The sequence below is a fragment of the Heptranchias perlo genome, chromosome 11, assembly GCF_035084215.1.
Source record: "Heptranchias perlo isolate sHepPer1 chromosome 11, sHepPer1.hap1, whole genome shotgun sequence".
NCBI lineage: Eukaryota > Metazoa > Chordata > Chondrichthyes > Hexanchiformes > Hexanchidae > Heptranchias > Heptranchias perlo.
The window spans coordinates 15,009,955-15,037,205 of record NC_090335.1 but is presented as its reverse complement, the minus strand read 5'-3'; the positions used below and the strand labels follow the sequence as shown (position 1 = coordinate 15,037,205).

The 27,251-nt window shown below is 42.6% G+C and overlaps 1 protein-coding gene across 2 annotated transcripts in view; it reads right to left on the bottom strand.

Annotated features, from left to right (window-relative positions):
* fndc3a (fibronectin type III domain containing 3A) overlaps positions 1-27,251 on the bottom strand; it is a 228,175-nt gene that overhangs the window by 31,620 nt on the left and 169,304 nt on the right. For both annotated transcript variants that reach the window (XM_067992587.1, XM_067992589.1), the window contains 7 exons: positions 22,322-22,496; positions 21,272-21,358; positions 19,629-19,767; positions 18,436-18,504; positions 16,579-16,697; positions 4,041-4,146; positions 1,857-2,032 (listed from right to left, as the gene is read on the bottom strand). In XM_067992587.1, coding sequence (XP_067848688.1) covers positions 1,857-2,032; positions 4,041-4,146; positions 16,579-16,697; positions 18,436-18,504; positions 19,629-19,767; positions 21,272-21,358; positions 22,322-22,496 — 871 coding nt within the window. The remainder of the gene's footprint in view (positions 1-1,856; positions 2,033-4,040; positions 4,147-16,578; positions 16,698-18,435; positions 18,505-19,628; positions 19,768-21,271; positions 21,359-22,321; positions 22,497-27,251) is intronic.

Sequence of the window (27,251 nt, the reverse complement as noted above, 5' to 3'; positions counted from 1 at the left end):
TTCAACTGGGAGTGTTTCCCACAGTATGGGAAACAGTCCTTGTTGTCTATAAAATCCCACCCCTCCTCACATATTCACTTAATCAGGTCTGTTAATGACCTGAAATACCAAGGTAAGTACTGTTAAGTGGAACCCCGCTGGCTTTAACTGCCTGCGGGATTCCCACATGCGGGGGCTGCGCGCGCACGCCGGCGTGTCTGTGGGGAACCCGGAAGTGGGTGGGTTGGAGCCGGGCTCCGGACCCGCTCCAGGATTCCCCGATTTTCGGAGCCCCCCCGCCAGAAACGCACCTGATAGCGGGTGCTAAAATGATGCCCAAAGAGTCTGCAAGGGGATTATAGTCAGATTAAGTGATTGGGCAAAAAGGTGGCAGATGGAGTATAATGTGGGGAAATGTGAGGTCATTCACTTTGGTAGGAAGAATAGAAAAACAGAATATATTTTAAATGTTGAGAAACTATTAAACATTGGTGTCCAGAGCGACTTGGGTGTTCTGGTACAAGAAACACAACAAGTTAACATGCAGGTACAGCAAGCAATTAGGAAGGCAAATGGTATGTTGGCCTTTATTGCAAGAGGGTTGGAGTACCAGAGTAAGAAGGTCTTGCTGCAATTGTACAGGGCTTTGGTGAGACCTCACCTGGAGTACTGCGTACAGTTTTAGTATCCTTATCTAAGGAAGAATATACTTGCCTTAGAGGCAGTGTAACGAAGGTTCACTAGATTGATTCCTGGGATGAGAGGGTTGTCCTATGAGGAGAGATTGAATAGAATGGGCCTATACTCTCTGGAGTTTAGAAGAATGAGAGGTGATCTCATTGAAACATATATGATTCTGAGGGGGCTTGACAGGGTAGAGGCTGGGAGATTGTTTCCCCTGGCTGGAGAGTTTAGAACTAGAGGGCATAGTCGCAGGATAAGGGGTCGGCTATTTAAGACTGAGATGAGGAGGAATTTCTTCACTCAGAGGGTTGTGAATCTTTGGAATTCTCTACCCCAGAGGGCTGTGTATGCCGAGTGGTTGAGTATATTCAAGGCTGAGATAGATAGATTTTTGGACTCTTGAGGAATCAAGGGAGATGGGGATCGGGTAGGAAAGTGAAGATGAGGTTGAAGTTCAGCCATGATCTGATTGAATGGTGGAACAGGCTTGAGGGGCCGTATGGCCTACTCCTGCTCCTATTTCTTATGTTCTTAACTTTCAACACTTTATAAAAAGAACAAATTCTTTCCCATTCAAACAACTCTAAAATGCAACATAACATGCGGTCGATAAACTGCTTCTTTTATAATAATCTGTGCAAAAGGGTTTCTAGTGATTTTGCTCTGAGTGGATTAGAGTTACAGTGCTACCATGTTGCATCTATACTTCTTTGTAACCCCATCTTCTCCATCACAAAACTGATGAACACATTTTCTTTCATGTTACTAACTCCTTTGTATCACTATCTTCATTGATCACAGGAACAAATCAAAGGAGCAAGTCTCAATTCTCATACTTATCCCTCACTATAATGTCCCTGCTGCCAATACCGAACATGTGTCATAACACTACAGCAAATGAACCCTAATTGGCAGTGGAAGAGATAATAGCATCAAAATTAGCCAAAATGTGAGTTTGAGGGTGCAGGAGGCAAAGTCATGACAAGAGCTACACCAGGCACTATGACAAGGAATTACTGTGTAGAACAAGCCTACTGTTCATCTGAAATAACTGAACAATTTTTCAACAAAAAAAGTGAGACAAAGCAGGATTTTGTATGGGACTGTTAATTTAATACTACAATACCTGATCTGAAGGTTCTCTTTTAAGTCTGCTGTTACAGTAAGCCTTCCAAAACCCATTTAGCTCTTACCCCTGCTTTGTTTGCAGCCTGAAGTCGAAAACCATACATCCTTCCTGGAAGCAGGCTGCTGACTGTACATTCCATGTCAGGTCCCTCATATACTTCCTTGGGATCATTCAGGTCTGATGCAGACATTTCCAGTCTATAATTTATTACTTGGGAACCACCGATCATAGGAGGATGGCCTGATGAGACAAATCGCACTTCTGCATTTTCTAGTTTAACTCCAAATTAGGAATAGAGGAAATTACTTTACCCTCAGAGTACAGAATATCTTTGTGAATCTGTAAGGCATCCACACTTTTATCATACAACATCTACCCAGAATGATTTATGCATATTTCTAATGTTGGCTGTACAATAAAAGTTAAATGCTAAAGGAGCAGCTTCAAAATGTATTAATAAAAATATTCCCCATGATCTATCACAATTAAAATGGTTCTTGCAATCAGTCACATTCCAGGTTTTAGCACTAATGGCTCAATTAAATTTATGAAAAGCCATACAAATCTCAGTGCCTAAAATACAGCCAATCTGCACAGATTCAGCATTGATCGCAATCATTATTCAATCATCAATTACTAAGCCAATGACAACACAATTATCATAATGTGGAAAAGTTCCCTAACAATACTAGTGGATCAGAACATCTGATTAATTCTGAATAGTTTAAAAAAATCAAATGATGTTTTAAGGCAAGAAAATATTAAAATCATTTTGACTAAGCTGGTAAAATGTCAATTACAGCAAAGCCTGAGTGTTTGCTAAGGTACTAATGGCACTGATTTACAGACAACTTTACATTATATAGATCACAGGTGTCCAAACTATAGCACAAAAGTTCTGTCAATCCAGCTCACCAAGTTCTGTTATCTATGTTCCTGCAGCACTTTGTCCCTTTGTTTGAATTGATTTCTATATGTTTATGCTGCTGGCTTAGCCCACTTTATTTATTTTATGCTGCTGGGTTTGGCTTTTTTATATATTCATTTTTATGCTGCTGGGTTCAGTGCTTCATATACTTTTATTTTTATGCTGTAGGCTACGCATGTTTAATTAATTATTGAGATGTTAAATAATGCAAACCAAATGTTAAGGTGCTCACGTTAATTATGTTGTCCACAGATACCGCTTTAGGCAATTGACGAATTGTTGTACACATACTATACAGTCACTAGGCTGCTAAAGTCTCATATGCTCTACCAAAGTACTTAATCAAGGTAAAAAGCAAACATGAAAAATACATAAATAATATGCAGCATGTATAATATAGGATATAATTTCCAGTTAAGTGGTTAGTTTATCAGCAGTGAGTGAAATTAAATATCCAGTAATAATTATTACAGTTCATTAAATAGTATTGGCATGACAAACTATCTAAATCTGAAGACAGAGAAAGAAGATTTGGATAAATGTACCCAATTTAAAAAAAATATTTTACCAGGAAGGATTATTCTTTGTTACGTTAAAACAGTTTTACCTACAACCAACTTCAATACTAATTAAAACATTTGTAGAATTTAAGCAATTAGTATCTATATTTGTGTAAAAAATCTAGGACTGGGTTGAATTGCCATCATATCCCAATTTGCAGCTTTGGGAAAGGGATAGTTATTTGTAGTTCAATGTTATTTCTGGGCTGCACAGCTCAAACATCTCGGGTAGTTTCTCTGTCTCCAGATTGACATACAAACAAAAACAGCTTTAGATTCCTTAATTTGCAGGGAGCTACAAAGTTTATGAAGATTTAGCTCAAGTGTTTAAATTCAAAGGCACTTAATTATGGCACTGGTGAACAATTTTTTTTTAATACCAACAGAAAACTACAGGAATTAAATATTGACCAATTAGGCAATTCTTCATAAACTCCACACCTCCAGTTTTGAATTACAAATTTAGAAACACCCATTCAAATAATGCATTTCTGAAAAATAAATCTTTAAACAAATTATTAGCTAAGTATGATGATTTATGGTTCAACTGAAGATGCTTCTCCAAGAAAGCCCAATTTTACATCAGATACAAGACTGAGTGGGTGGAACAAGGATAGATAATGCCATCTGTTGAAGAGTGCTGCCTCAACATAAATACTCATCTATAATCATTGGGCTGAACTCAGTCACTGCGCTTGTCTTCACATATCTTCATGGAACAAAATAACCTATGCCTATTCTAGAGACAAATGGCTCTTACCCCATCGTAACTGTATTTCTCTCGCTCGTGGTTTACCTACGAGTCTTGGTGGTTGGCAAGGTCCTGGAGGAACTGCTGGTGTCTGCACTTGTAATGTTTCGGAGACCTGCAAAAGATGTACATCATAAAAATTAGTTACTATGCTCACGTGAAAGCAATATGGTAAAAAAACAAAACAAAGCAGCACTGGTATACAGAGCGTAAGTCAACAGTGCAGGAAAGTAACACTAATAGCGAGGGTGGCATATTACTTATGACTCGAAATTTCAAAACCTTTCCCTACTTGACATAATATAATCACACAAGTGTCAGCTTAGCTCAGTGGCAACATTATCACATGGAGTCAGAAGGTCGTGGGCTCACGCCCCATTCCAGGGCTTGAGCACATATCTAGTCTGCCACTTCAGTAATGACAGGGTGCTGCATTATCAAAGGTGCTGTTGTTTGCATAAGATGTTGCTCTGAGGCCTTAACTGTTCAAATCAATGTAAAATATCCCATATCAATATTTGAAGACTAGGACAGAGTTCTCTGTGTCCTGCCCAATATCTATTCCTCAGCAGTCACTACCAAACAGATTAACTGGTTGTTTATCTCACTGTTGTTTGTGCGACCTTGCTGTATGCAATTTGGCTGCTGCGCTTAACTACAAAACAACAGTGACTGCACTTCAAAAATAATTTGTTGGCTGTGAAGTGCTTTGGGACATTGAGTATGTGTAAAGCATTAGTCCCCACCGCTTATAGCGGGTGTGTTCAAGTGAACACAATTTGCCTGCTATATGTGATGGCCGGAATAACAGGGTAGCGCTGTAATATGGGTGTAAAAGTCCTCCGATCCCTCCTTTTTTTCTTGTTCTGTGACCAATCAGAATGAATTCAAGATCAGTTTTGTCAATTTCCTTTATAATATTAATAAAATTGTGTTAGTGATCCAATGCCAGCAGCCTTGGGGCCCGCTGCTGATACTCGACACCAGACAGCCAGTCAGCATGACCCTGCTTCGCTCCTTCACTCACCTGCAGCTTACCCACGGCCCCACCAGCACCATTCAATTATGCGGTGTATGTAGAATCCATCTCATTGAATTCTTTGCTCATTCACTTCATTCCTTGTTGAAGTTTGAATAGAAAGCTCTGGACACCAGCAGATTAGAAAAGTCCTTGTGGATATTGGCAGCAGGTTAGAAAAGCCCTAGACCTAAATTTTAATCCGGAGCCGGAAAGATGGCGGGGGTGGGGGGGGGGGGGGAAGGGGAAAATTCCTGACGGGAAACCCTAGGTTTCCCGGATGTCCGTACGATTTTGATGTAAGGACGTCTTTTTTTTTTGACGGTTTCCTCGATTGACAGGCTGGCCTTAGTTGGACAGGAGAAGAGGAAGGAATAGGATGCGAGAGGTTAAGACTTAGATTTTGGGGGACGGGGGTCATAGGGGGTTGGATTTGGGAGTGTTGGGGGTTGGGCGGGGGTCATTGGGTGTGGGGGTCATAGATCAGGGGGGGGGGGTGGTGTTGGACATCATTGGGGTGGTCGCTGCAGGTAAGATTGTCGGGCCTGGGGGAAGCACTCCTGCTCCTCCGGGCCCACAAGCTGTGCTATAATGGCGCTTAATTGCTGTTTCGGGACTTCTCGCCACCTCTCAAGGCGTGAACTAGAAGGCCCGGGAATCCCGGCCCCCAGGGGTTAAAAACAAAAAATCTGTTACATGGAACCCTGCAGCCTCCTTGAAAGCTTTTAGTCACCGACCTGCCTCCTGAGAGCGGGTTGGTTGCCCACCCCTTGTTCCACCTCCGTTAAAACCGGAAATGGGCGGGTTGGAGGCGGGTTTTAGATTTTAAAATTTTTTTACTGCCCCCCTCCCACCTCAACCCACCCGTTTCTTCCGAGTTAAAATCATGCCCCGAGTGTCTGGAAACTGGCAGCAGATCAGAAAGGCCCTAGGGTCTGAACAAGGGCAGCAGGTTAGAAATGCCCTAGGGTCTGAACAAGGGTAGCAGGTTAGAAATGCCCTAGGGTCTGGACAAGGGCAGCAGGTTAGAAATGCCCTAGGGTCTGGACAAGGGCAGCAGGTTAGAAATGCCCTAGGGTCTGGACAAGGGCAGCAGGTTAGAAATGCCCTAGGGTCTGGACACTGGCAGAGTAGAGTGCAACGGAGCACCGAGTGAAACAACTGAAAGTTTGGTGAGTGTAGGAGTTTAAGGGTTAATCTCTTTAAAATCTAGTGTAAATTGCTATCAACTGTTTAAAAGTTCAATTTTAAAGTTTAAATTTTTATGTTTCTGTCAGGCTTCAGCAAAGAGAGCTGCTGTAGTTAGTTAATTGGTTAGCTGGATTAAACTGGTTCCCGAAAGAGGAGCAGGCCTGACTTATCTGAATCACAAACAGTAGAAATACAGGGGCCTGTGAGTGCAACCAGCACTGAGTGCAACGGAGCACCGAGTGAGACAACTGAGAGTTTGGTGAGTGTGGGAGTTCGGTGAAATGGGGGAAGGAAGTGCTGCTTTGTCTTGCTTTTCCTAACTTTTTCCGCAGAGCGGCGGCGGACCTGAGCGGCAGGAGACTGAAAGTGGGGAATAAAAGCAGCAGCAAACCTGCAACAAGAGAAAACTACTGTCGAACATCACAGGTGAGGCAGGAGTGTCCGAAAGGTGAGAACAGTATAAAAGGAGAGACCGGGAGCGGGAGGAGAGTCTGAGAGGTGAACGCAGGGTAAATCTAAGGCAAGTCATGGCAGCAGAGCTCGCACCCGTGATATGCTCCTTCTGCACTATCTGGGAAGTCATGGACACTACCAGTGTCCCTGGCGACCATGTGTGCAGGAAGCGTGTCCAGCTGCAGCTACTGGCTAACCGCATTTCGGAGCTGGAGCTGCGGGTGGATTCACTGTGGAGCATCCGCGATGCTGAGACTATCGTGGATAGCACGTTCAGTTTACCGCAGGTAAAGATTACGCAGGCAGAAAGGACATGGGTGACCGCCAAGCAGAGTAAAAGGACCAGGCAGGTAGAGCAGGAGTCCCCTGGGACCATCTCCCTCTCAAGCAGATATACCGCTTTGGATGCTGTTGGGGGAGATGACTTATCAGGGGAAAGCAGCAAGAGCCAAGTTCGTGTCACCACATGTGGCTCTGCTGCACATGAGGGGAGGAAGAGGAGCGGCAGGGCTATAGTGATAGGGGATTCAATTGTAAGGGGAACAGATAGGTGTTTCTGCGGCCGCAAACGTGACCCCAGGATGGTATGTTGCCTCCCTGATGCTAGGGTCAAGGATGTCATGGAGCGGCTGCAGGGCATTCTGGAGGGGGGAGGGTGAACGGCCAGTAAACGTGGTCCATATCGGTACCAATGACATAGGTAAAAAGGGATGAGGTCCTGCAAGGTGAATTTAAAGAGTTAGCAGATAAATTAAAAAACAGGACCTCAAAGGTAGTGATCTCAGGATTACTACCAGTGCCACGTGCTAGTGAGTATAGGAGCAGGAGAATAGACCGGATGAATGCGTGGCTGCAGGGATGGTGTAGGAAGGAGGAATTTAGATTCCTGGGATATTGGGACCCGTACAAACGGGACGGGTTACACCCGAGCAGGAATGGGACCAAAGTCCTCGCGGGGGTGTTCGCTCGTGCTGTTGGGGAAGGTTTAAACTAGAGTGGCAGGGGGATGGGAACCTGAACGGGGAGTCAGAAGGGAGTAAAGTTGAGAGCAGCAAGAGAGGGGAAGACCCAGGGGAAATTTACAATGCAAATAGTACAAACAGTTGTTCAAGAACAAGTGAAAGGGAAAAGCATAGAGTAGCAGAAAGAAAGTGTACTTTAGGCACTACAGATAAAGTGAAAACTAGAAGGCGTAAGGCGATTAACCCAGCATCAAAGCTGAAGGTCAGGCTAGGGTGTGTGGCCCAACTAAAAGTTCTATATACAAAGGCACGGAGTATAAGGAATAAATTAAATGAACTACAGATTCAAATTCAAATTGCAGGGTATGACATGGTAGCTATTACTGAGACATGGCTGCAGGATCATCAGGATTAGGAACTAAATATACCAGGTTATAAGGTCTACAGGGGAGATAGGGAAAATGGAAGGGGGGAGGAGTAGCCTTAGTGATTAGAGATGAAATCACTTCAATGATAAAGGAGGATATAACGAGAGGTAAGCAGCCAACAGAGACCTTATGGGTTTAATTGAGAAACAGGAAAGGATCTAAGACTATAGTGGGAATTGTGCATAGGACCCCTGGCAGCAGCTCTGGTGCTAGATTGTATAAATGTAGAGATTAGACAAGCGTGTAAGAAAGGCATAGTGGTCTTAATGGGGGACTTTAACCTTCACATAGATTGGGAAAAGCAGACTAGCAACTGTCAGAAAGGCAGTGAATTTCTTGAGTGTGTCTGGGATAGTTTTCGACAGCAGTACGTCCTAGAGGCAACAAGGGGGCAAGCCATACTAGATTTAGTAATGAGTAATGAACCAGATTTAGTTAACAGCTTAACTGCGTGTGAACATCTATCCAATAGCGATCATAACATGATCGAGTTCAATGTAGTGTTTGAAAGGGAAAAAAGTGAATCAGCTGCTAAGATTCTAGCCTTGGGTAAGGCCGACTTCAATGGGATGAGACGGAGACTGTCCGCAGTAAACTGGGCAAATCTGTTAATGGGTAAAACGACTGATGATCAGCGGGAAACGTTTAAAGAAACATTTAACGTGATACAGAATCAGTTTACACCCGAGTGGCAAGAACTCTACTTGCCAAATAAAACAGCCATGGACAACTAAAGAGGTAAGGGACAGTATAAGACATAAGGAAAGGGCAAACAAAAAGGGCAAAAAATGGCACAGACCCTGGCGAATAGGAAAGATACAAAGATCAACAAAGGGTCACAAAACAGATAGTAAGAGCTACAAATAGAGTATGAAAAGAAACTTGCAAGGGATATCAAAACCAATACGAAGAACTTTTATAGTTCTATTAGGAAAAAGAGGGTGGTCAGGAGCAGTGTTGGCCCCTTAAAAACTGAAAGTGGGGATATTGTCATTGACAATGGGGAAATGGCGGACATTTTGAACAATTACTTTGCACCAGTATTTACAGTAGAAAGAGAGGATAGAATGCCGGAAATCCCAAGAAAACTAATATTTAATCGGGGACAGGGACTCGATAAAATTAACATAAGTAAAGCAACAGTAATGAAGAAAATAATAGCACTAAAGAGTGACAAATCCCCAGGACCAGATGGTTTCCATCCCAGGGTTTTAAAGGAAGTAGGTGAGCACATTGCAGATGCCCTAACTATAATCTTTCAAAGTTCTCTAGATTCAGGAACTGTCCCTCTAGATTGGAAAATTGCACATGTCACTCTGCTTTTAAGAAAGGAGAGAGAGGGAAACCAGGGAATTATAGACCAGTTAGCCTAACATCTGTTGTGGGGAAATTGCTGGAGTCTATAATTAAGGATAGGGTGACTGAACACCTTGAGAATTTTCAGTTAATCAGAGAGAGCCAGCATGGATTTGTGAAAGGTCGGTCGTGCCTGACAAACCTGATTGAATTTTTTGAAGAGGTGACTAAAGTAGTGGACAGGGGAATGTCAATGGATGTTATCTATATGGACTTCCAGAAGGCATTTGATTAGGTCCCACATAAGAGACTGTTAGCTAAGATAGAAGCCCATGGAATCGAGGGAAAAGTACGGACTTGGTTAGGAAGTTGTCTGAGCGAAAGTTGACAGAGAGTAGGGATAATGGGTAGGTACTCACATTGGCAGGATGTGACTGGTGGAGTCCCGCAGGGATCTGTCTTGGGGCCTCAATTATTCACAATATTTATTCACGACTTAGATGAAGGCATAGAAAGTCTCATATCTAAGTTTGCCGATGACACAAAGATTGGTGGCATTGTAAGCAGTGTAGATGAAAACATAAAATTACAAAGGGATATTGATAGATTAGGTGAATGGGCAAAACTGTGGCAAATGGAATTCAATGTAGACAAATGTGAGGTCATCCACTTTGGATCAAAAAAGGATACTTTCTAAATGGTTAAAAAGTTAAAAACAGTGGATGTCCAAAGGGACTTAGGGGTTCAGGTACATAGATCATTGAAGTTTCATGAACAGGTGCAGAAAATAATCAATAAGGCTAATGGAATGCTGGCCTTTATATCCAGAGGACTAGAGTACAAGGGGGCAGAAGTTATGCTGCACCTATACAAAATCCTGGTTAGACCGCACCTGGAGTACTGTGAGCAGTTTTGGGCACCGCACCTTCGGAAGGACATATTGGCCTTGGAGGGAGTGCAGCGTAGGTTTACTAGAATGATACCAGGACTTCAAGGGTTAAGTTACAAGGGGAGATTACACAAATTGGGGTTGTATTCTCTGGAGTTTAGAAGGTTAAGGGGTGATCTGATCGAAGCTTGGAAGATATTAAGGGGAACGGATAGGGTGGATGGAGAGAAACTATTTCCACTGGTTGGGGATTCTTGGAGTGGGGGGCACAGTCTAAAAATTAGAGCCAGGCCTTTCAGGAGTGAGATTAGAAAACATTTCTACACACAAAGCGTGGTAGAAGTTTGGACCTCTCTTCCGCAAACGGCAATTGATACTAGCTCAATTGCTAAATTTAAATCTGAGATAGATAGCTGTTTGGCAACCGAAGGTATTAAGGGATATGGGCCAAAGGCAGGTATATGGAGTTAGGTCACAGATCAGCCATGATCTTATCAAATGGCGGAGCAGGCATGAGGGGCTGAATGGCCTACTCCTGTTTGTATGTTCCCAGCAAAGCCCTAGTGTCTGGACACTGGCAGATTAGAAAAGTCCTAGGGAGCTAAATTGGGCTGTGTAGCGCCCGTTGTTTCGGCGCTACACAGCCTCTCCAACATCCAAGATGGTGTCTTGGTTGCGCACGCACATTTCCAGCGTGACGTGCGCTGGACGCCATCTTGATATAGGAGTTAGCGCATGCGCAAATACTGAATGCCGGAAGCATGTAAAGTAAGGAGAAGATGGATACAATCAGTGTGCAACGCTGACTTAAAGTGATAAGTCCCAAAATGGTGTCCAACGCTCAACTCAACACACAGTCTTACCCCCGACCATCTGAACATGTCTTAGAGTGCCTGGAGGCCCCCACCAGTGCTATTTAAAGGGATCATGTAGCATTTACTGGTTAGTGGCTGGATTATTGCTTCTGCCTGCCGAGACATTTGTAACCGTTTTTGGAGGTCACCTATCCTTGAATACTAGGACTAGAGGACATAGCCTAACATTTAGAGCCAGGATGTGCAGGAGTTTTTAAAAAATTCATTCATGGGATGTGGGCGTCGCTGGCAAGGCCAGCATTTATTGCCCATCCCCAATTGCCCTCGAGAAGGTGGTGGTGAGCTGCCTTCTTGAACCACTGCAGTCCGTGTGGTGAAGGTTCTCCCATAGTGCTGTTAGGTAGGGAGTTCCAGGATTTTGACCCAGCAACAATGAAGGAACGATGATCTATTTCCAAGTCAGCATGGTGTGTGACTTGGAGGGGAACGTGCAGGTGGTGTTGTTCCCATGTGCTTGCTGCCCTTGTCCTTGTCTTTCTAGGTGGCAGAGATCCCGGGTTTGGGAGGTGCTGTTGAAGAAGCCTTGGCGAGTTGCTGCAGTGCATCATGTAGATGGTACACACTGCAGCCATGGTGCACCAGTGGTGAAGGAAGTGAATGTTTAGGGTGGTGGATGAGGTGCCAATCAAGTGGGCTGCTTTGTCCTGGATGGTTTCGAGCTTCTTGAATATTGTTGGAGCTGCACTCATCCAGGCAAGTGGAGAGCATTCCATCACACTCCTGATTTGTGCCTTGTCGATGATGGAAAGGCTTGGGGAGTCAGGTGGTGAGTCACTCGCTACAGAATACCCAGCCTCTGACCTGCTCTTGTAGCCACAGTATTTACGTGGCTGGTTCAGTTAAGTTTCTGGTCAATGGTGACTCCCAGGATGTTGATGGTGGGGGATTCGGCGATGGTAATGTCGTTGAATGTCAAGGGGAGGTGGTTAGACTCTCTCTTGTTGGAGATGGTCATTGCCTGGCACTTGTTGGCGCAAATGTTACTTGCCACTTATCAGCCCAAACCTGGATGTTGTCCAGGTCTTGCTGCATGCGGGCACGGACTGCTTCATTATCTGAGGGGTTGCGAATGGAGCTGAACACTGTGCAATAGTCAGCGAACATTCCCGTTTCTGACCTTATGATGGAGGGAAGGTCATTGTTGAAGCAGCTGAATTATGTTTGGGCTAGGATACTGCTCTGAGGAACTCCTGCAGCAATGTCCTGAGGCTGAGATGATTGGCCTCCAACAACCACTACCATCTTCCTTTGTGCTAGGTATGACTCAAGCCACTGGAGAGTTTTCCCCAATTCCCATTAACTTCAATTTTACTAGGGCTCCTTGGTGCCACACACGGTCAAATGCTGCCTTGATGTCAAGGGCAGTCACTCTTACCTCACCTCTGGAATTTAGCTCTTTTGTCCATGTTCGGACCAAGGCTGTAATGAGGGCTGGAGTCGAGTGGTCCTGGCGGAACCCAAACTGAGCGTCGGTGCGCAGGTTATTGGTGAGTAAATGCCGCTTGATAGCACTGTTGACGACACCATTTATCACTTTGCCAATGACTGAGAGTGGACTGATGGGGTTAGGAAATGCTTCTACATGCAAAGGGTGGGAGAAGTTTGGAACGCTATTCTGCAAATGGCAGTTGATGCTAGCTCAATTGTGAATTCTAAATCTGAGATTGATAGATTTCTGTGAACCAAGGGTATTAAGGGATGTAGGGTTAAGGCGGGTATATGGAGTTAGGTCACAAGTCCACCATGATCTCACTGAATGGCGGAACAGGCTCGAGGGGCTAAGTGCCACTGTCAATTGCTGCCTCCTGATAAGTGTCATCTTCTCCTGCAAGAAAGCGGGACATGTGTCTGGGTGATGTGCCTGTCATGGTTGAATAGCTGCCAGTGTGTGTGTGGCCTGTGAGTTGTGGGTGGGTAGCTTGCAACAGCAGTCACGTTTAAGGGCGAGAGCAAGCAACTGATCGGAAGAGTTGAGTACTGATCGAAAGTGTTTGATGTTATGTGGGGGATGGGGGGTGTAGTGTGTGGAGCAGTGGATGCGGCTAGTGGTGCAGTTGGTAGGAGACTACTTGACAGTTGACCTCACTCACCTTGACCACTCATGTCAAAGCATTGAACTTCTTCCTGCACTGCATCCATGTTCATGATGCTGTGAGCTTGGCATTGACTTCGTCCCCTACTGCCTTTTGAGCACGTGTCTGGAGGGCCTCTTGCCCCACCCCGCCCCGCTCCCCCCACCCCCCCACCACAGATATAGGATGTCCCTCCTTCTGTCCACCTCTTGCACCAAGGCCTCTAGTGAATCAGCAGAGAACTTTGGCGCACGCACTCTCATAGGCCTGGTACAAACTCAGAACGGCTGATTGGTGAGGTCTGGCATGCAGATTGGAGGATGTGGGATTTTAGTGCGCAACCTTTACTCAATGTTTTAACATAACTCATCAGTTTGCAATTGTAAACAATTTTACAACACCAAGTTATAGTCCAGGAATTTTATTTTAAATTCACAAGCTTTCGGAGGCTTCCTCCTTCGTCAGGTAAATGTTCCGAAAGCTTGTGAATTTAAAATAAAATTGCTGGACTATAACTTGGTGTTGTAAAATTGTTTACAATTGTCAACCCCAGTCCATCACCGGCATCTCCACATCATCAGTTTGCAAACATAGGAACGGGAGCTGCATCTGTGTTTTGCCTGTGCGATGTCTGATCTCAGTTCAGATTCCGTGAAGACTGTTATTTTCAGCAAACAACAGGTACCAGCTACCTTTAAGAGATACTTAAGAGACAGTCAGCCTTTAAGAGATTGGAGCTCCCACTTGCTGGTGGAAAGTGCGAAATGCATTGAATCCTTGTTCAACGGTGATTCAGAACGCTGCTTGCTGGTAAGTCCTCAGGCCTCACAAAAGTCTCACTCTGCCTGCACAGGGGCCATTGGACACGGGGTAATAGCGGATCGCGCTACCCCTGCCCAATGATAGGCCCTTTTCAATTTTCTCCCCCCGACTGTCCGGACGCTGGCAGATTAGAAAAGCCCTAGTGTCTGGACGCTGGCAGATTAGAAAAGCCCTAGTGTCTGGACGCTGGCAGATTAGAAAAGCCCTAGTGTTCTGACGCTGGCAGACTAGAAAAGCCCTAGTGTCCGGACGCTGGCAGATTAGAAAAGCCCTAGTGTCCGGACGCTGGCAGATTAGAAAAGCCCTAGTGTCCGGTAGCTGGCAGATTAGAAAAGCCCTAGTGTTTGGACGCTGGCAGACTAGAAAAGCTATAGTGTCCGGATGCTGGCAGACTAGAAAAGCCCTAGTGTCCTGACACTGGCAGACTAGAAAAGCCCTAGCGTCCGGACACTGGCAGCTGATTAGAAAAGCCCTACTGTCCGGACACTGGCAGATTAGAAAAGCCCTAGTGTTCTGACGCTGGCAGATTAGAAAAGCCCTAGTGTCCAGACACTGGCAGATTAGAAAAGCCCTAGTGTCCGGACACTGGCAGACTAGAAAAGCCCTAGTGTCCGGACACTGGCAGATTAGAAAAGCCCTAGTGTCCGGACACTGGCAGACTAGAAAAGCCCTAGTGTCCGGACACTGGCAGCTAATTAGAAAAGCCCTACTGTCCGGACACTGGCAGATTAGAAAAGCCCTAGTGTCCTGACACTGGCAGACTAGAAAAGCCCTAGCGTCCGGACACTGGCAGCTGATTAGAAAAGCCCTACTGTCCGGACACTGGCAGATTAGAAAAGCCCTAGTGTTCTGACGCTGGCAGATTAGAAAAGCCCTAGTGTCCGGACACTGGCAGATTAGAAAAGCCCTAGTGTCCGGACACTGGCAGACTAGAAAAGCCCTAGTGTCCGGACACTGGCAGACTAGAAAAGCCCTAGTGTCCGGACACTGGCAGACTAGAAAAGCCCTAGTGTCCGGACACTGGCAGACTAGAAAAGCCCTAGTGTCCGGACACTGGCAGACTAGAAAAGCCCTAGTGTCCGGACACTGGCAGACTAGAAAAGCCCTAGTGTCCGGACACTGGCAGATTAGAAAAGCCCTAGTGTCCGGACACTGGCAGACTAGAAAAGCCCTAGTGTCCGGACACTGGCAGATTAGAAAAGCCCTAGTGTCCGGACACTGGCAGATTAGAAAAGCCCTAGTGTCCGGACACTGGCAGACTAGAAAAGCCCTAGTGTCCGGACACTGGCAGACTAGAAAAGCCCTAGTGTTTGGACGCTGGCAACTGATTAGAAGAGCGCTACAAGAATTTCTTCCTGAGATAATACCCTGCCTGATTTGTCCTTCAGTTTTTGGTGCTTAGATCAGCTTCTCCCAATGAACTGTTTAAAAGCCAATATAAATAAATTTTATAAAAACATGTATCAATTTTTCCATGTGTACTTCAAGTATTCAACATCACAGGTGAGTAAGCACAGCTGTTTCTCCCCAAAATAAACGAAGCACTTAAGACGCTATAACCGACAACTTTGAAATTGACCTTAATGCAAATGGTTAGGATTATCTAGTTTTAGCCGATATAAGCGACTGATCGTTTTAAATGTGGACGTTTCAAGTGGTGCGGACTGTACATAAATTCAACTTCATACTTTCTTTTCACATTTGAGGCATTTATAAAGAAATATACATTTTTTAAAAAGCAAACAATTTTAATGAGTATTGAGTGCATAATCCCATTAAATAATGTGAACTGTTTTTTTTATATCTTCTCTTAGTGACAAGCAGTTACAATATTAAAACTCCCCATAGTGGGTTTCTTGAATTCTGTCTTAGCTCTAAAAAGAACTCAATTTTCACTGAGTCATTAGTTTTATTCTATCAAATAAAAACAAAATGCACATTTCTCTAATCAGCAGCAGGCACATTGCAGCAAAAAAAAAGGGTTTCAAATTAGACAGCAGTTTAATATTTGCAGATATGCAACTTGTGCTGATTTAGATCTTTGTAAGCAAAGATCTATGCAAGCTTTATGTCCTCTGAAGGAAGCTGGATTATACAATGTTGATTACCCTAATTATTGTTAAAAGAAACACACTTTTTTCATAGAATAAATTTAGCTGAAGGTGACAAATAATTTAAAATTCAAACTATTGAAATTACATTACAGCTACCTCAGCATAATTTTGGATTGATATTTCAGTTATATCACACTTTATTTAAAGAAAAGTACATGGAACTAAAATTCATGTTTGAAGATTATAATTTAAGGGCAAATGTTTGCTCTATTTCAACAGTGAATAGAAATTGGTGCTCGTGTTGTAAGAAATTGTGTCTACGATTTCTTTTAATTTTTTGAAATAAGCTCCATTCACTTTTGAAAATTCGAGGAACACGTTAAATCAGGTCTCCAATTTCTAAGTTTGCCACATTTGTACTCATTTTATTACAAAGGAAATGAGGCGGGGTCATTTATGTGGCAAGTATAATAAATCTCAACATTACCGGACTCTGCCCTCCTTCACTGATACAGTAAACACGCAACTGATATATGCAGCCAGGATTAAGGTGATCACACACATGTTCTCTGGTAGCTCCATTGTAAACCATGTCCCACTTATTTCCTGAAAAGTAATGAATTAGAAATAGATCATTAGTAGGTCTTTCAGTAGCAAAGACACCAACTGATTGCTAAGAAACTTAAAATAAGCTGCTGCATATTTTGTCACAACATAATTGATGACACAATTAGGATTCTTTGGAAGCCATCCAATTCTCTCATTAAAATTAAGATTGTTTTTATTTGTATACATTTACTGATGTGAAATAACTTGGTCACTTTAGTGTGTCGCACACCATCCAGACTTGGAAATTTATCGCCGTTCCTTCATTGTCGCTGGGTCAAAATCCTGGAACTTCCTACCTAATAGCATTGTGGGAGTCCCTTCACCACATGGACTCCAGTGGTTCAAGAAGACAGCTCATCACCACCTTAAGGGCAATAAATAGGAACATAGAAACAGGAGTAGGCCATTCAGCCCCTCGCGTCTGCTCTGCCATTTGATAAGATCATGGCTGATCTGTGATCTAACTCCATATACCTGCCTTTGGCCCATATCCCTTAATACCTTTGATTGCCAAAAAGCTATCTATCTCAGATTTAAACTTAGCAATTGAGCTAGTATCAATTGCCGTTTGCGGAAGAGAGTTCCAAACTTCTACCACCCTTTGTGTGTAGAAATGTTTTCTAATCTCGTGCCTTCCCAACGTTGCCCATATCCTGAGAATGTATAAAATATAACTCATATCGTTTGTTTTTTTAAAATTTCCCACGATGCACTGCAACAATGTGATGCCCTATACAATTTTGTATTTTTCTGCTCATCAAGGTGAATGTCAGTCCTAAGGATTACAACATTTTCCATGTCAGACATCCACTGTCAGCATCAAACACTCCCAGGTCAGGTACAACACATTTAGAGGAAGGGCATGTTTTCCAGGTCAGAAGAACACTCCTTTCTATGATAATTTTCCGTCCCTACACTCGGAACATAGAAACAGAAGTAGTCCATTCAACCCTTCGAGCCTGTTCAGCCATTGCATTAGATCATGGTTTATCGGTACCTCAACTCCACTGACCCACCTTTGCTCTATATCCCTTAATAACCTTACCTAATAAAAATCTATCAATCTGTCTTGAAAATTTCAATTGACCCCCAGCATGCATAGCCTTTTTGGAGAGGAGAAAGATTTCCATTACCCTTTGCGAAAAATTGCTTCCTGATTTTACTCCTAAATTGCCTCAAGATAAATCTAAAGATCAAAGTCAAATACTACATTATTTAGCAGATAAAGCCTTTCTTAGTACAATGGTAACCTGGCTGCATTTTAGGTATGTAAATTGAAATGTTGGTGGTAATATGTACTCAGGTTCCTAACTATAAGTAAAATGGTCGACAATGTTACGGAAAAAGATTGTCCATCTAAGCTAAGGACTATAAAGGCAGCAAATTGTCATTTTGATATTTACTGTACATTCCTTAGCACAGGCAAATGCAATTCATGTAGGTTGGGTAATGGGCTGAGTATGAGATTAAATGTCGTCTTCCCACTCAGTTGCATTGGATACTATACACAGTTCCCTCCTTCCAGGCATCAGACAGCTACATATTCATCACAATACCACATTATCTCTCCTTCTCCACCTTAGTAGGTTACTCAGATCAAACAAAAACAGACCCTGCACCTAGACCACCATTTATATTTTTACTTAAGTTGAATGACATCTCCAAACCAAGTCAAATATATATTCCAAAGGACTAATTCAAAGCAGAATTTAAGCTGAATTTGATTATGTCTTACCATTTGCACCTTCTGATATCTCAACAACATACTTTGTAATTGTTGATCCTCCATTGTCCTTGGGTGGATCTGGAAGAGAAAAACTGAACCAATGATTGCAATGCCAGATACTTAATTTTGTAAACACAGCACATGTACTGATAAACGTGGATCTATTAAAAGAACTTTTACATTGTTTTTTTAAGTAGTTTAAGTAGTTTTTAAAGTAGTTTAAGTAGTGTTTTTGTAGTCGATTTCATATACAGCGGAACCTCAATTATCTGCACTCCCGGTATTCACATTCTGGATCATGAGAATTTTTGCACCCAATGGGAGACCAGTAGCAGTCGGGGCTGCTAGCATTTCAGTTTTTCCACTCACCTCCAATGTTCCACTCCCACCAGCAAGGTCAGCTGGTTTTGGAATAGCTCATTTATCAGTTGATTTGTTGTATTAAAACTCTTCCACGCATTCCCTGAAACTCCAGCTGTTGGGACTGCTCACAGACCTAAGGCGGCCAGCCAAATATGCTCCTTCTAGACTAATCGTGGCTCCCGGCTACATGGGTGAGCATGCTCGCATTTCGAGCAATCACACCAGCCCCTGTAGCATTGAATCAATACAGAGCCTGACTGTTTAAAAGAGCTCCTGTGTTGGTGAGCGTGGTGTTTACTGAGGGTGACACCAGCTGGTGTTACATTTCAAAGATGTAACAGGCTGCACAGTAGCACATTTAAATAGGCAAGTTCTGCATTCATTTTGAAGTTTACAGCTCCACAGGGCTGAATCCGTGTTGGCTTATGATGGGACTACTGCATGTAAACACCTATTGTGTTCAGCATTCACCTTTGAAGCTGCAGAGGGCATCAGTGGAACATTTTGGCCAGCTCGCTTGGCCCCGTGACAGGCTCAGTGGCTGGAATTGTAAGCTGGTGTATGGGGGAAGCGTTGAAACAGCCAATAGATCAATTGTTCCAGTGTTGTGATCTTGCTGACAGAAGCACAGCAAGAGAAGGCAGTGCTGCTGAAGAGGACTAAGACAGGTGGGTGTGGAGAAGCATTGCATTAATGGTACAGACCAGCAATCCGCAATCTAATTTGGGGACTCCGTTCTCTGCCAGGAGTGTCCATTCCATTATAGTAGATATTCAAGGTTCCACTGTATCCTGTGAAATCAGTTATGAATCTATAGTTAATCTGAGTATGCATCATACCCCATATTATTTTTAAATTGTGAGCATGAATTTTCCCCTTCACCGAAGGTTTAGTTGGTGATCCAGGTATGTCTGGGCAGGTGGTAAACTCCATGACTTCACCAGGGCTGCTCTTCCCTTCTGAATTGTATGCAATTACCTGTAATATACAACATTCTATAAAGTGACAATGAGGAAAAGGTCTGACATTTAACTAATCACATAAAGGGGCATGTCATTTGAGGATGTTCTTATTTGTGTTATCTTGCAGGTGAAAACAGATCCTGGTGCTTTTTGGATAATTTGTTTTATTCTGAAGTAGATTTTTTCTCAGACTTTCATACTCCAGAAAGGAGACAATTAACTATCACTGGTTTTTATTTGTACACAATGGGTCACCTCTATGTTGTAACATGAAGTTACAGGAAGCAAACAAGGTAGTAAATATCCCTCAGAGCAACTTTCAAATTAGCACCCAACATTGCCCACCTACTTTTGTCAAGATTCCATATTTTTAAGTATTTTCACCAGTGTACATATGATCCATGGGCGAGGGGCTCCATTGGCAATGCTGTTGTGAAATCTGCTGGTAGGCAGTTGCAATCTGCCGAGAGTAAATGTTCAATTTCCCTCACTGCGTGCCCATCAACCCCCCCCCCCCCCACCCTCCCAGTAAGGAATGCAATTGATGTCTCCTCAGCACCTTCCCAACCAGTATGACCATGATCGGGAATTCAACATGCACAGGCTAAATGGCCGAAACCCCCAACCATGTAAACTGTGAAATTAAACCGGCATGATTCTTTTTCATGGAGGTGCAATACAGAGAAACTGCAGACATTTCTGACTGCAACATTACTTCTAAACTTTGGGAAAAGAAGGGTTAATTTCATTGGCAGTGTCCTTAAATAAGCTCCACTAGAGTACACACACATATACATATCCATATCCATACACACATATATGTATATAAGGGCTTCTGGATGGAGGATGGAGAATTACACAATATAACCATTTCCATATTACAGAGATCTTCTTCATAACTAATTAAACTTGTATTCCACAGCTAACAACACTCAATTTAGAACACAATTTTTCCCCCAAGTGGAGATGCACTGGTACTGGGCTATTTCAATTTCATTCTCTTCCTCCATTTATAGAATTTGCACACTAATCAACACAAATGTGTGTGGATAAGGGGAAGGCGTGCTTGAAAGTATAAAGAAGGTTTGCAGAGATGCCAAGAAGCTGGACCTGCAATTTGTTCCTTATTTGGTTGGCTCGTTATGAGATGATGACATTTCTGATGGTAGAAGACTTGAAGGACTTGTGCTGTGAAGCCGACCAACATGTCAAATGCGTTGAGTTCTTCACAAGAAAGGATGTTCTAAAATAGCTGTTCAGGCCTTGCCCAATATAGTTACAACTTTTATAAACAGTATTTACCTTCATAACAGTATTTACCGTTTGTCGAGCAACAAAACGGTTTCAGCCATTCCAATTGTAAATATTTCTTAAACAGTTAACAAAGAACACTACTTTCAATGGCATCATGTTTCATTTTAACTATACGCTTGTTTATAGTATGGTTTTCAACTACCCACATCAGTTAGTATCATCAGCCTCTTCAAATCAACTATCACAAACTGTCCCAACATACTTACCCTAAATTTATATGTACTGCTTCGTCTAAGGTTTTTTATTGTGCACGCAAGATCCTCTCCATCGTATTTTGGCTTAAACCCATATCCCTAAAGGCAAAAATTTACATACAAGTCATTATAGTTCGAGTGAAACAAAAGGCAGTTCTTTTAAAATTTTTGATTCTTTATTCTACAGTTTAGACTGCATTTAGCCAGCAGTATCAGCATTAGTTTGGAGATATTTTCTAAATGTGCTTCTGGTTCAGTAGGAAACTACAACTGGAATAGGAAACAGTAAATGTCATGCATATTGTTCATGAAATATTTGTTAATAGAATACTATAAAATCAGGATGAACACATCACTGCGCTCTAATCCAAGTAGGATTTTTCATTGGATGGGATGTGGGAGGATTGGGGTGAATTTTGTGCTCAATGTGAAGAACTGGGGAATGGAACACTTTTCCACCCAGTGTCAGCATTATGCGTTCCCAAAACAGATATAGCATAGCTTCCATTTACTTTATCTCAACCCTTTTTATATGGCAGAATCTCTTCCAATGGGATCAGTTCCACAATACATTCCAGTTCCTGTTATGTCTGATTTGTAATGTTTAAATTGTTGGGTGGGCTCAGAGACGAATGCTACAATCGCATTACTGGTCCGTACAGACAGGCTGAGAGCTCAGCCCACAATGGTTTGAATAAAACAAGGGTCCTGACATCAAATAGTGCCAGAGGAAATCACTTACTTTTGACACAACTGGCACCTGGCCTCTGGGGGCAGTGCTGTAATGTACATGGCGTCTTAGTTCCAATCTCAGAAGAGCACCCACTTCTGCACCAGTGTGAATTTTTCTACTTCTCACACTCGAAATTTCTGACTGTTGTAATCACTGCCATATTTGGGCAGTAGGGCTCTTACAGCCAGAGAGGGGAAACTTTTATTCCATCAGTCTGGGCTAGATTTGAAGCAAACCCCCAGTGGTGAAAGATCAGCATTCCAATCCACTGCATCATTCACTTATTTTAAGGGTAGCGTTTAAGTATGATAAATATTTAATTGACTTACTGAGGTTTCATCTTCCATTTCTAAAATATAACAAATGCCCTCATCAGACAGGGTTCCTGAAGGCTTGCTCCAACGTATCGACAGCCACGTAACTCCAGCTTTAACAAGCTGAGGACTTGCTGGTGTAGGAGGGACGCTGCCAGTTGTGTAGAACAGCACTTCTTCGCTGAAACCACTATTAGTGGGAAACATTTCATTTTTAAAAGTACCGTATACATTGCAAATATTTGGCATTTGACATCACTCTAAATTACAGGTCATGTTTAATGCACTCTACTTCCCTTTGCGTACTCATTTTAAGCACGTCACAGTGGGGCAGGACTTAAAGCACTAAAACATTTTACAAATAGCGCACTATAATAAGAATCCTGCATGGTTATCAAAAGACTAGCTGACCCACAATGAACGCGTTACCAGTTCTTACTTAAAAAGGCATTTTAAAAATATTTGATCACATCAAAAATGTTGGGAAAAGTTAAAATGAAAACTTCTCTGTAGTAAATATCTATAAAGGGCCACACTCAGTAAGTGACAGGATAATTTTGTTTTTACATTTATTCAAAGCTGCCCCGTTTTCATTTGTTCCCCATATAAGGCCATTTGCATTGTGATTTTTCACAATCTATAATGCCGTTGGTGACACTCATTTAATAATGTGCTTACGACATATGAAGGAACAAGAAAGGACATGCAATTGAAAGGTCATGCGATTTTTTTCCTCCCTTGGAAGTGTAACTTTCCAAATAAAAAGGTGCTTCACATAAATATAAGTGGCAGGTGGCGTTGGGACTTGAACATGGCCTCATCTGGTCATAAAGCCAGACCAGTAACTGCTGGGCTGCTAGATTGCTTCAATGATGGAAAATTGTAAATCAGAACTATCCTCTGTTGGTAAATACCATACACACACACAAAAAATGTCTAAGTTAATAAAGGCAATTAAACCTGAAAGTTTTATAGGTCAATCTGTATGAGCCCACATACTGCATTTAGGATCTGGATCAATCCATTTGCTTCAGAAAGTTCTTGATGATGACCTTTTAGCACAACTTGGGACTGATATTTGTGTTGGTTACACCTTGTGTGCACCAGTTCACGTGTTACAGAATGGAGAAAAGGGAGAGATTCATAATATCAGGTCTCTATCCCATTTGAGCCTGATGCCCTTTTCCGTAGATCACAATCACATCTACATAGAAGGGGATTCCAGGGTTGCTAGATGCTGAGCTGTATACAGAAGCAAATTTATAGAACCTAGTAATAAGATCTGTTACTTTATTTTTTTCCTGCTGCCACACAGGTTCTCCTGAGCCTTCATGGCAATTGTTCTGAAGATTCTCCCTCCCCCTGCCCAAACCACAATTAGTGCCACCAATGTGAATCCCCCTTTCTATCTTTTTTGTGGGACACCAGTTAGGACAGGCTGCACCAGAGGTCTTCTGTGTCCACCCGCTATTACCCTCCTACCGCATCGACAGGCAAAGGTACACATACCTTGCTTTGGTAGAGGATTAATGCCTGTGGAGGCTCCTACTCCCAAGGTAGTGTTTGGGGGGGGGGGGGGGGGGTGGGGTGGGTGGGCATGACAAAATAAATGATGGAACAGATACATGAAGGCCTGATTAACTATTTGTAACCACCTCATGGAGCATCACCATACAGGGATGGGGTTCTGACTGCTTCATTTTTTTCCTGCAGACTTGTGCCTGCACCTCGAGTTTTCTTTCTCTTCATTTTTGCCCATCAGTTCTTGGCCCTCTCATTTGAACCTTTCTGAAGGCTGTCGCTTCCCTGTAATTGTTTACATCCCTTTAAATTTCACCGACACACAATTTCCCAGTCACACTGTTTTGTTTTAACCTATTTATTGTCTTCCGAGACAGAGTGCTCGAGGTGGGGAGATATGGGAATTTCTCTAAAGTCATTGAATTGGGCATGATAAAAAAATCAATCTGGCATAAATATACAATCTAGTGGAAGTCAGGAAAGTGTAGTTGAGAATAGTAAATTGATAGCTTTCTCGTGGAGATATTTGTGTCCTTGCCTATAATGAATAATTAGAAAACTACACTCAATAGCCTGGCCACAACCCTGACATCGGGACCATGCAGGGGGAGATAAGCACTCTAGACACCCCTGATCTTTTTGATAAGATAACCTGAAAACCTAAGAATGGCTACAGTGGACATAAAAGATACAAATGTATGTTGCCATCATCTGAAACAGAGATCAGGATGAAGAGCATGATTACAAAGGCCTATGGCCTGGTGAGCTATTGCAACCACTCTTTAAACAAACCAGTTGCTTTTACAGGACTGAATCCTACAGGACATATGATGTGTGCCATGGAAAATGTTCGGAAATACCATGAGGAAGAAGAGACTGGCCAGCAGAAAGTTAATATCCAAGAACACTAAGCTCATTCCTATGAGATGCTGCTAGTATGCGGAGATACATGAAGAAGATACATTGAAGAATAAGTCTCAGACAGGCTCAGTTACTTGACAACAGCACAACAGGAAAATGATTAATGTGGTCCAGGCGAATGAGAAATCCTTTTAAACAAGGCACTGACACATGGTCCATAGAGAAACCAACTAATTAATGAAACAGTCAGGGAACACTGGTATCAATCAAATGGACTGAAATTAAAGTAAAGAGGGACACAGTAATTTGGATTTCCAAAATTCAGGGTTAGGTTCCCATCAGTTAACAATAAAATTGGGAGAAACAATATTTAGAAGATATCCGCACGATGGATACAAAATTACAAGATTATGAGGGGCCCAGATAAAGTACACAGGAAGTACCTGTTTCCCCTAGCAGAGGGTTCAAGAACTAGAGGACGTAGATTTAAGCTGATTGGCTGGAACAAAATTAAAGGGATGTGTTACTAGACATGCTGTCACTGTGTGTCCACATAGTGTTGGACACAGCTAGAAGCACAGTGTGGGTTTAATAATACCGGTACCAATCCGGATATTAACTGTACCATGGAGGCCCTAGAGGCGGATCTAAAACCCACTTAAGTGGCATATGCCGGAGAGGGCGAATATTGTGTTACAACTAATTTGAAAACGTTTAAATATGCCAATCTAACTTGTGATATTTTAAGTCCAGAATTCGACTCCATTTCTGAAGTCCTGGTTCGGATTGGACCCGAGGAACTGGTAGAGATACACCGGCATAACCTCACCACCTTACAAGTTTCTGAGAATGTCAAAAAGGACTTAAAAGCATATCAGGACACATTTGGGTATCTGACACCCCTGTTGCCTAAATATTTGAAAGCATTGCAAATGGAGATACGCCTCTCCCAGAAGGTTTATTATAACCTACAACAGGACAATAACAACATTAAGCATGACATTGACCAAATTAAAGTCACCACCTGGTGAAATTACCTCTGGAATTTGGGACTGAATATACAGATCCATCTTTGGATTAGATTAATTTCATATGTATTAGTCGTAGTGCAGTTTGTTGTAATGTGCTTCTTGATTTTCATTGCATGTAATAAATGTAAGCAGAGGATGAAGGGTTTGGCAAAGATAGTAAAACAGAGCCTGGGTGAGAATGTCCCCATTGTCTCTGTGGTTTCAACTAAGAACACATCTTAATGGTACTGGGAGTAGCACCCGCTGGGGTAAGGTGCATGTAAAAGGGAAGACAATTATAGTTTGATAGGATTATCAGATGCTCTGCCTCTCTTCCACCCGGACTGGTGGCCAACACGAAGGGAACCTGGTTAAGATGAGGTACAGCATCTAACGGGATATTGTAGGGAGAATTTGGATTAAGGGATATAATGGGGAGGGCACCAATTCACAGGTATAAAATGGTCTGAAAGGTACCATTCAGTCTAGTTAGGCTGGAAACAAAATATAAAGCACCATAGGATATTTGACTATGTTAGCCTTTTCAAATTAACATGAATAGGTTTAGCTGACCAAGGACATTCGCAGCTTACTTGAGAGATGTTTAGAAGGAGTCTGTTCCTGAGAACAGATAAGAGTACAAAGGCGTATTGATGAAACATGTCTGTGTTCTATTGGGACTTCTCTAGTTCAAGGGCTAGTCATATTCATTGATATAATTCTTATAGTTTATTGCTTACTTAAATGTTGCTGCGCTGCAGAACCTGCAGAACCAGTGAGCACCGTAATAATTGGTTATCATGAAATGATAAAAGGGGGGAATGAGAATCCCTACGTGGTCAGTTTTTGGTAAAATATTAAAATGCCTACGTGGCAAAGAAGCAGAATGCAAAATGGTTAGAAAGGGTTAATTGGTTAGTAACTGAGATTGGTACAGGTGGCCTGGCCTCCTGCTGGGCCATATGTTTGCGTAGTCAGCAGGTTTGCATTGTCTCATCAATGTAGAGTCTTTGATGTGATTCAAGGACTGGTCTGAATGTCTCCATGTTTATGGCAGATCAATATAGGTAACGAGCTTAGCCAAAGTTGAAAGACATTCCAGGTTGGGAGATAAGGAACAGAAGGAACAGGGAAGAACATTCCAAGTTGGAAGGTGAGGAAGTATCCCCTTTGATGTCTAACAGCAACATGGTCAGCACATGGACGATCTATGATTGGCCGGCAATAATGTAACCTCGCATGGCAACCTGTGCCCGGCTTATGATTGGTGTTGACTCTTGTGTTAATGATGTTCCAATCCCTATCGATCTGTATAAAGGTATGAGTTTTTGTCTTTGTCTTTGTCTCCTTATTCTGTTAGAATCGTTCGGATTCTCTCAGGAATCTGAATTGAAGCTACAGAATAAGACCTGCTATTAAAGTTGTGATGAACTTTAAAATGTATTCGACTTCAGTTTTTACTGAACCAGACTGAGGGGAAAGAATCCGGATCGTCAACACCACTAAACTACGTCCATGCATCAATCCTAATCTGCACTTTCAGCTGTGAATAA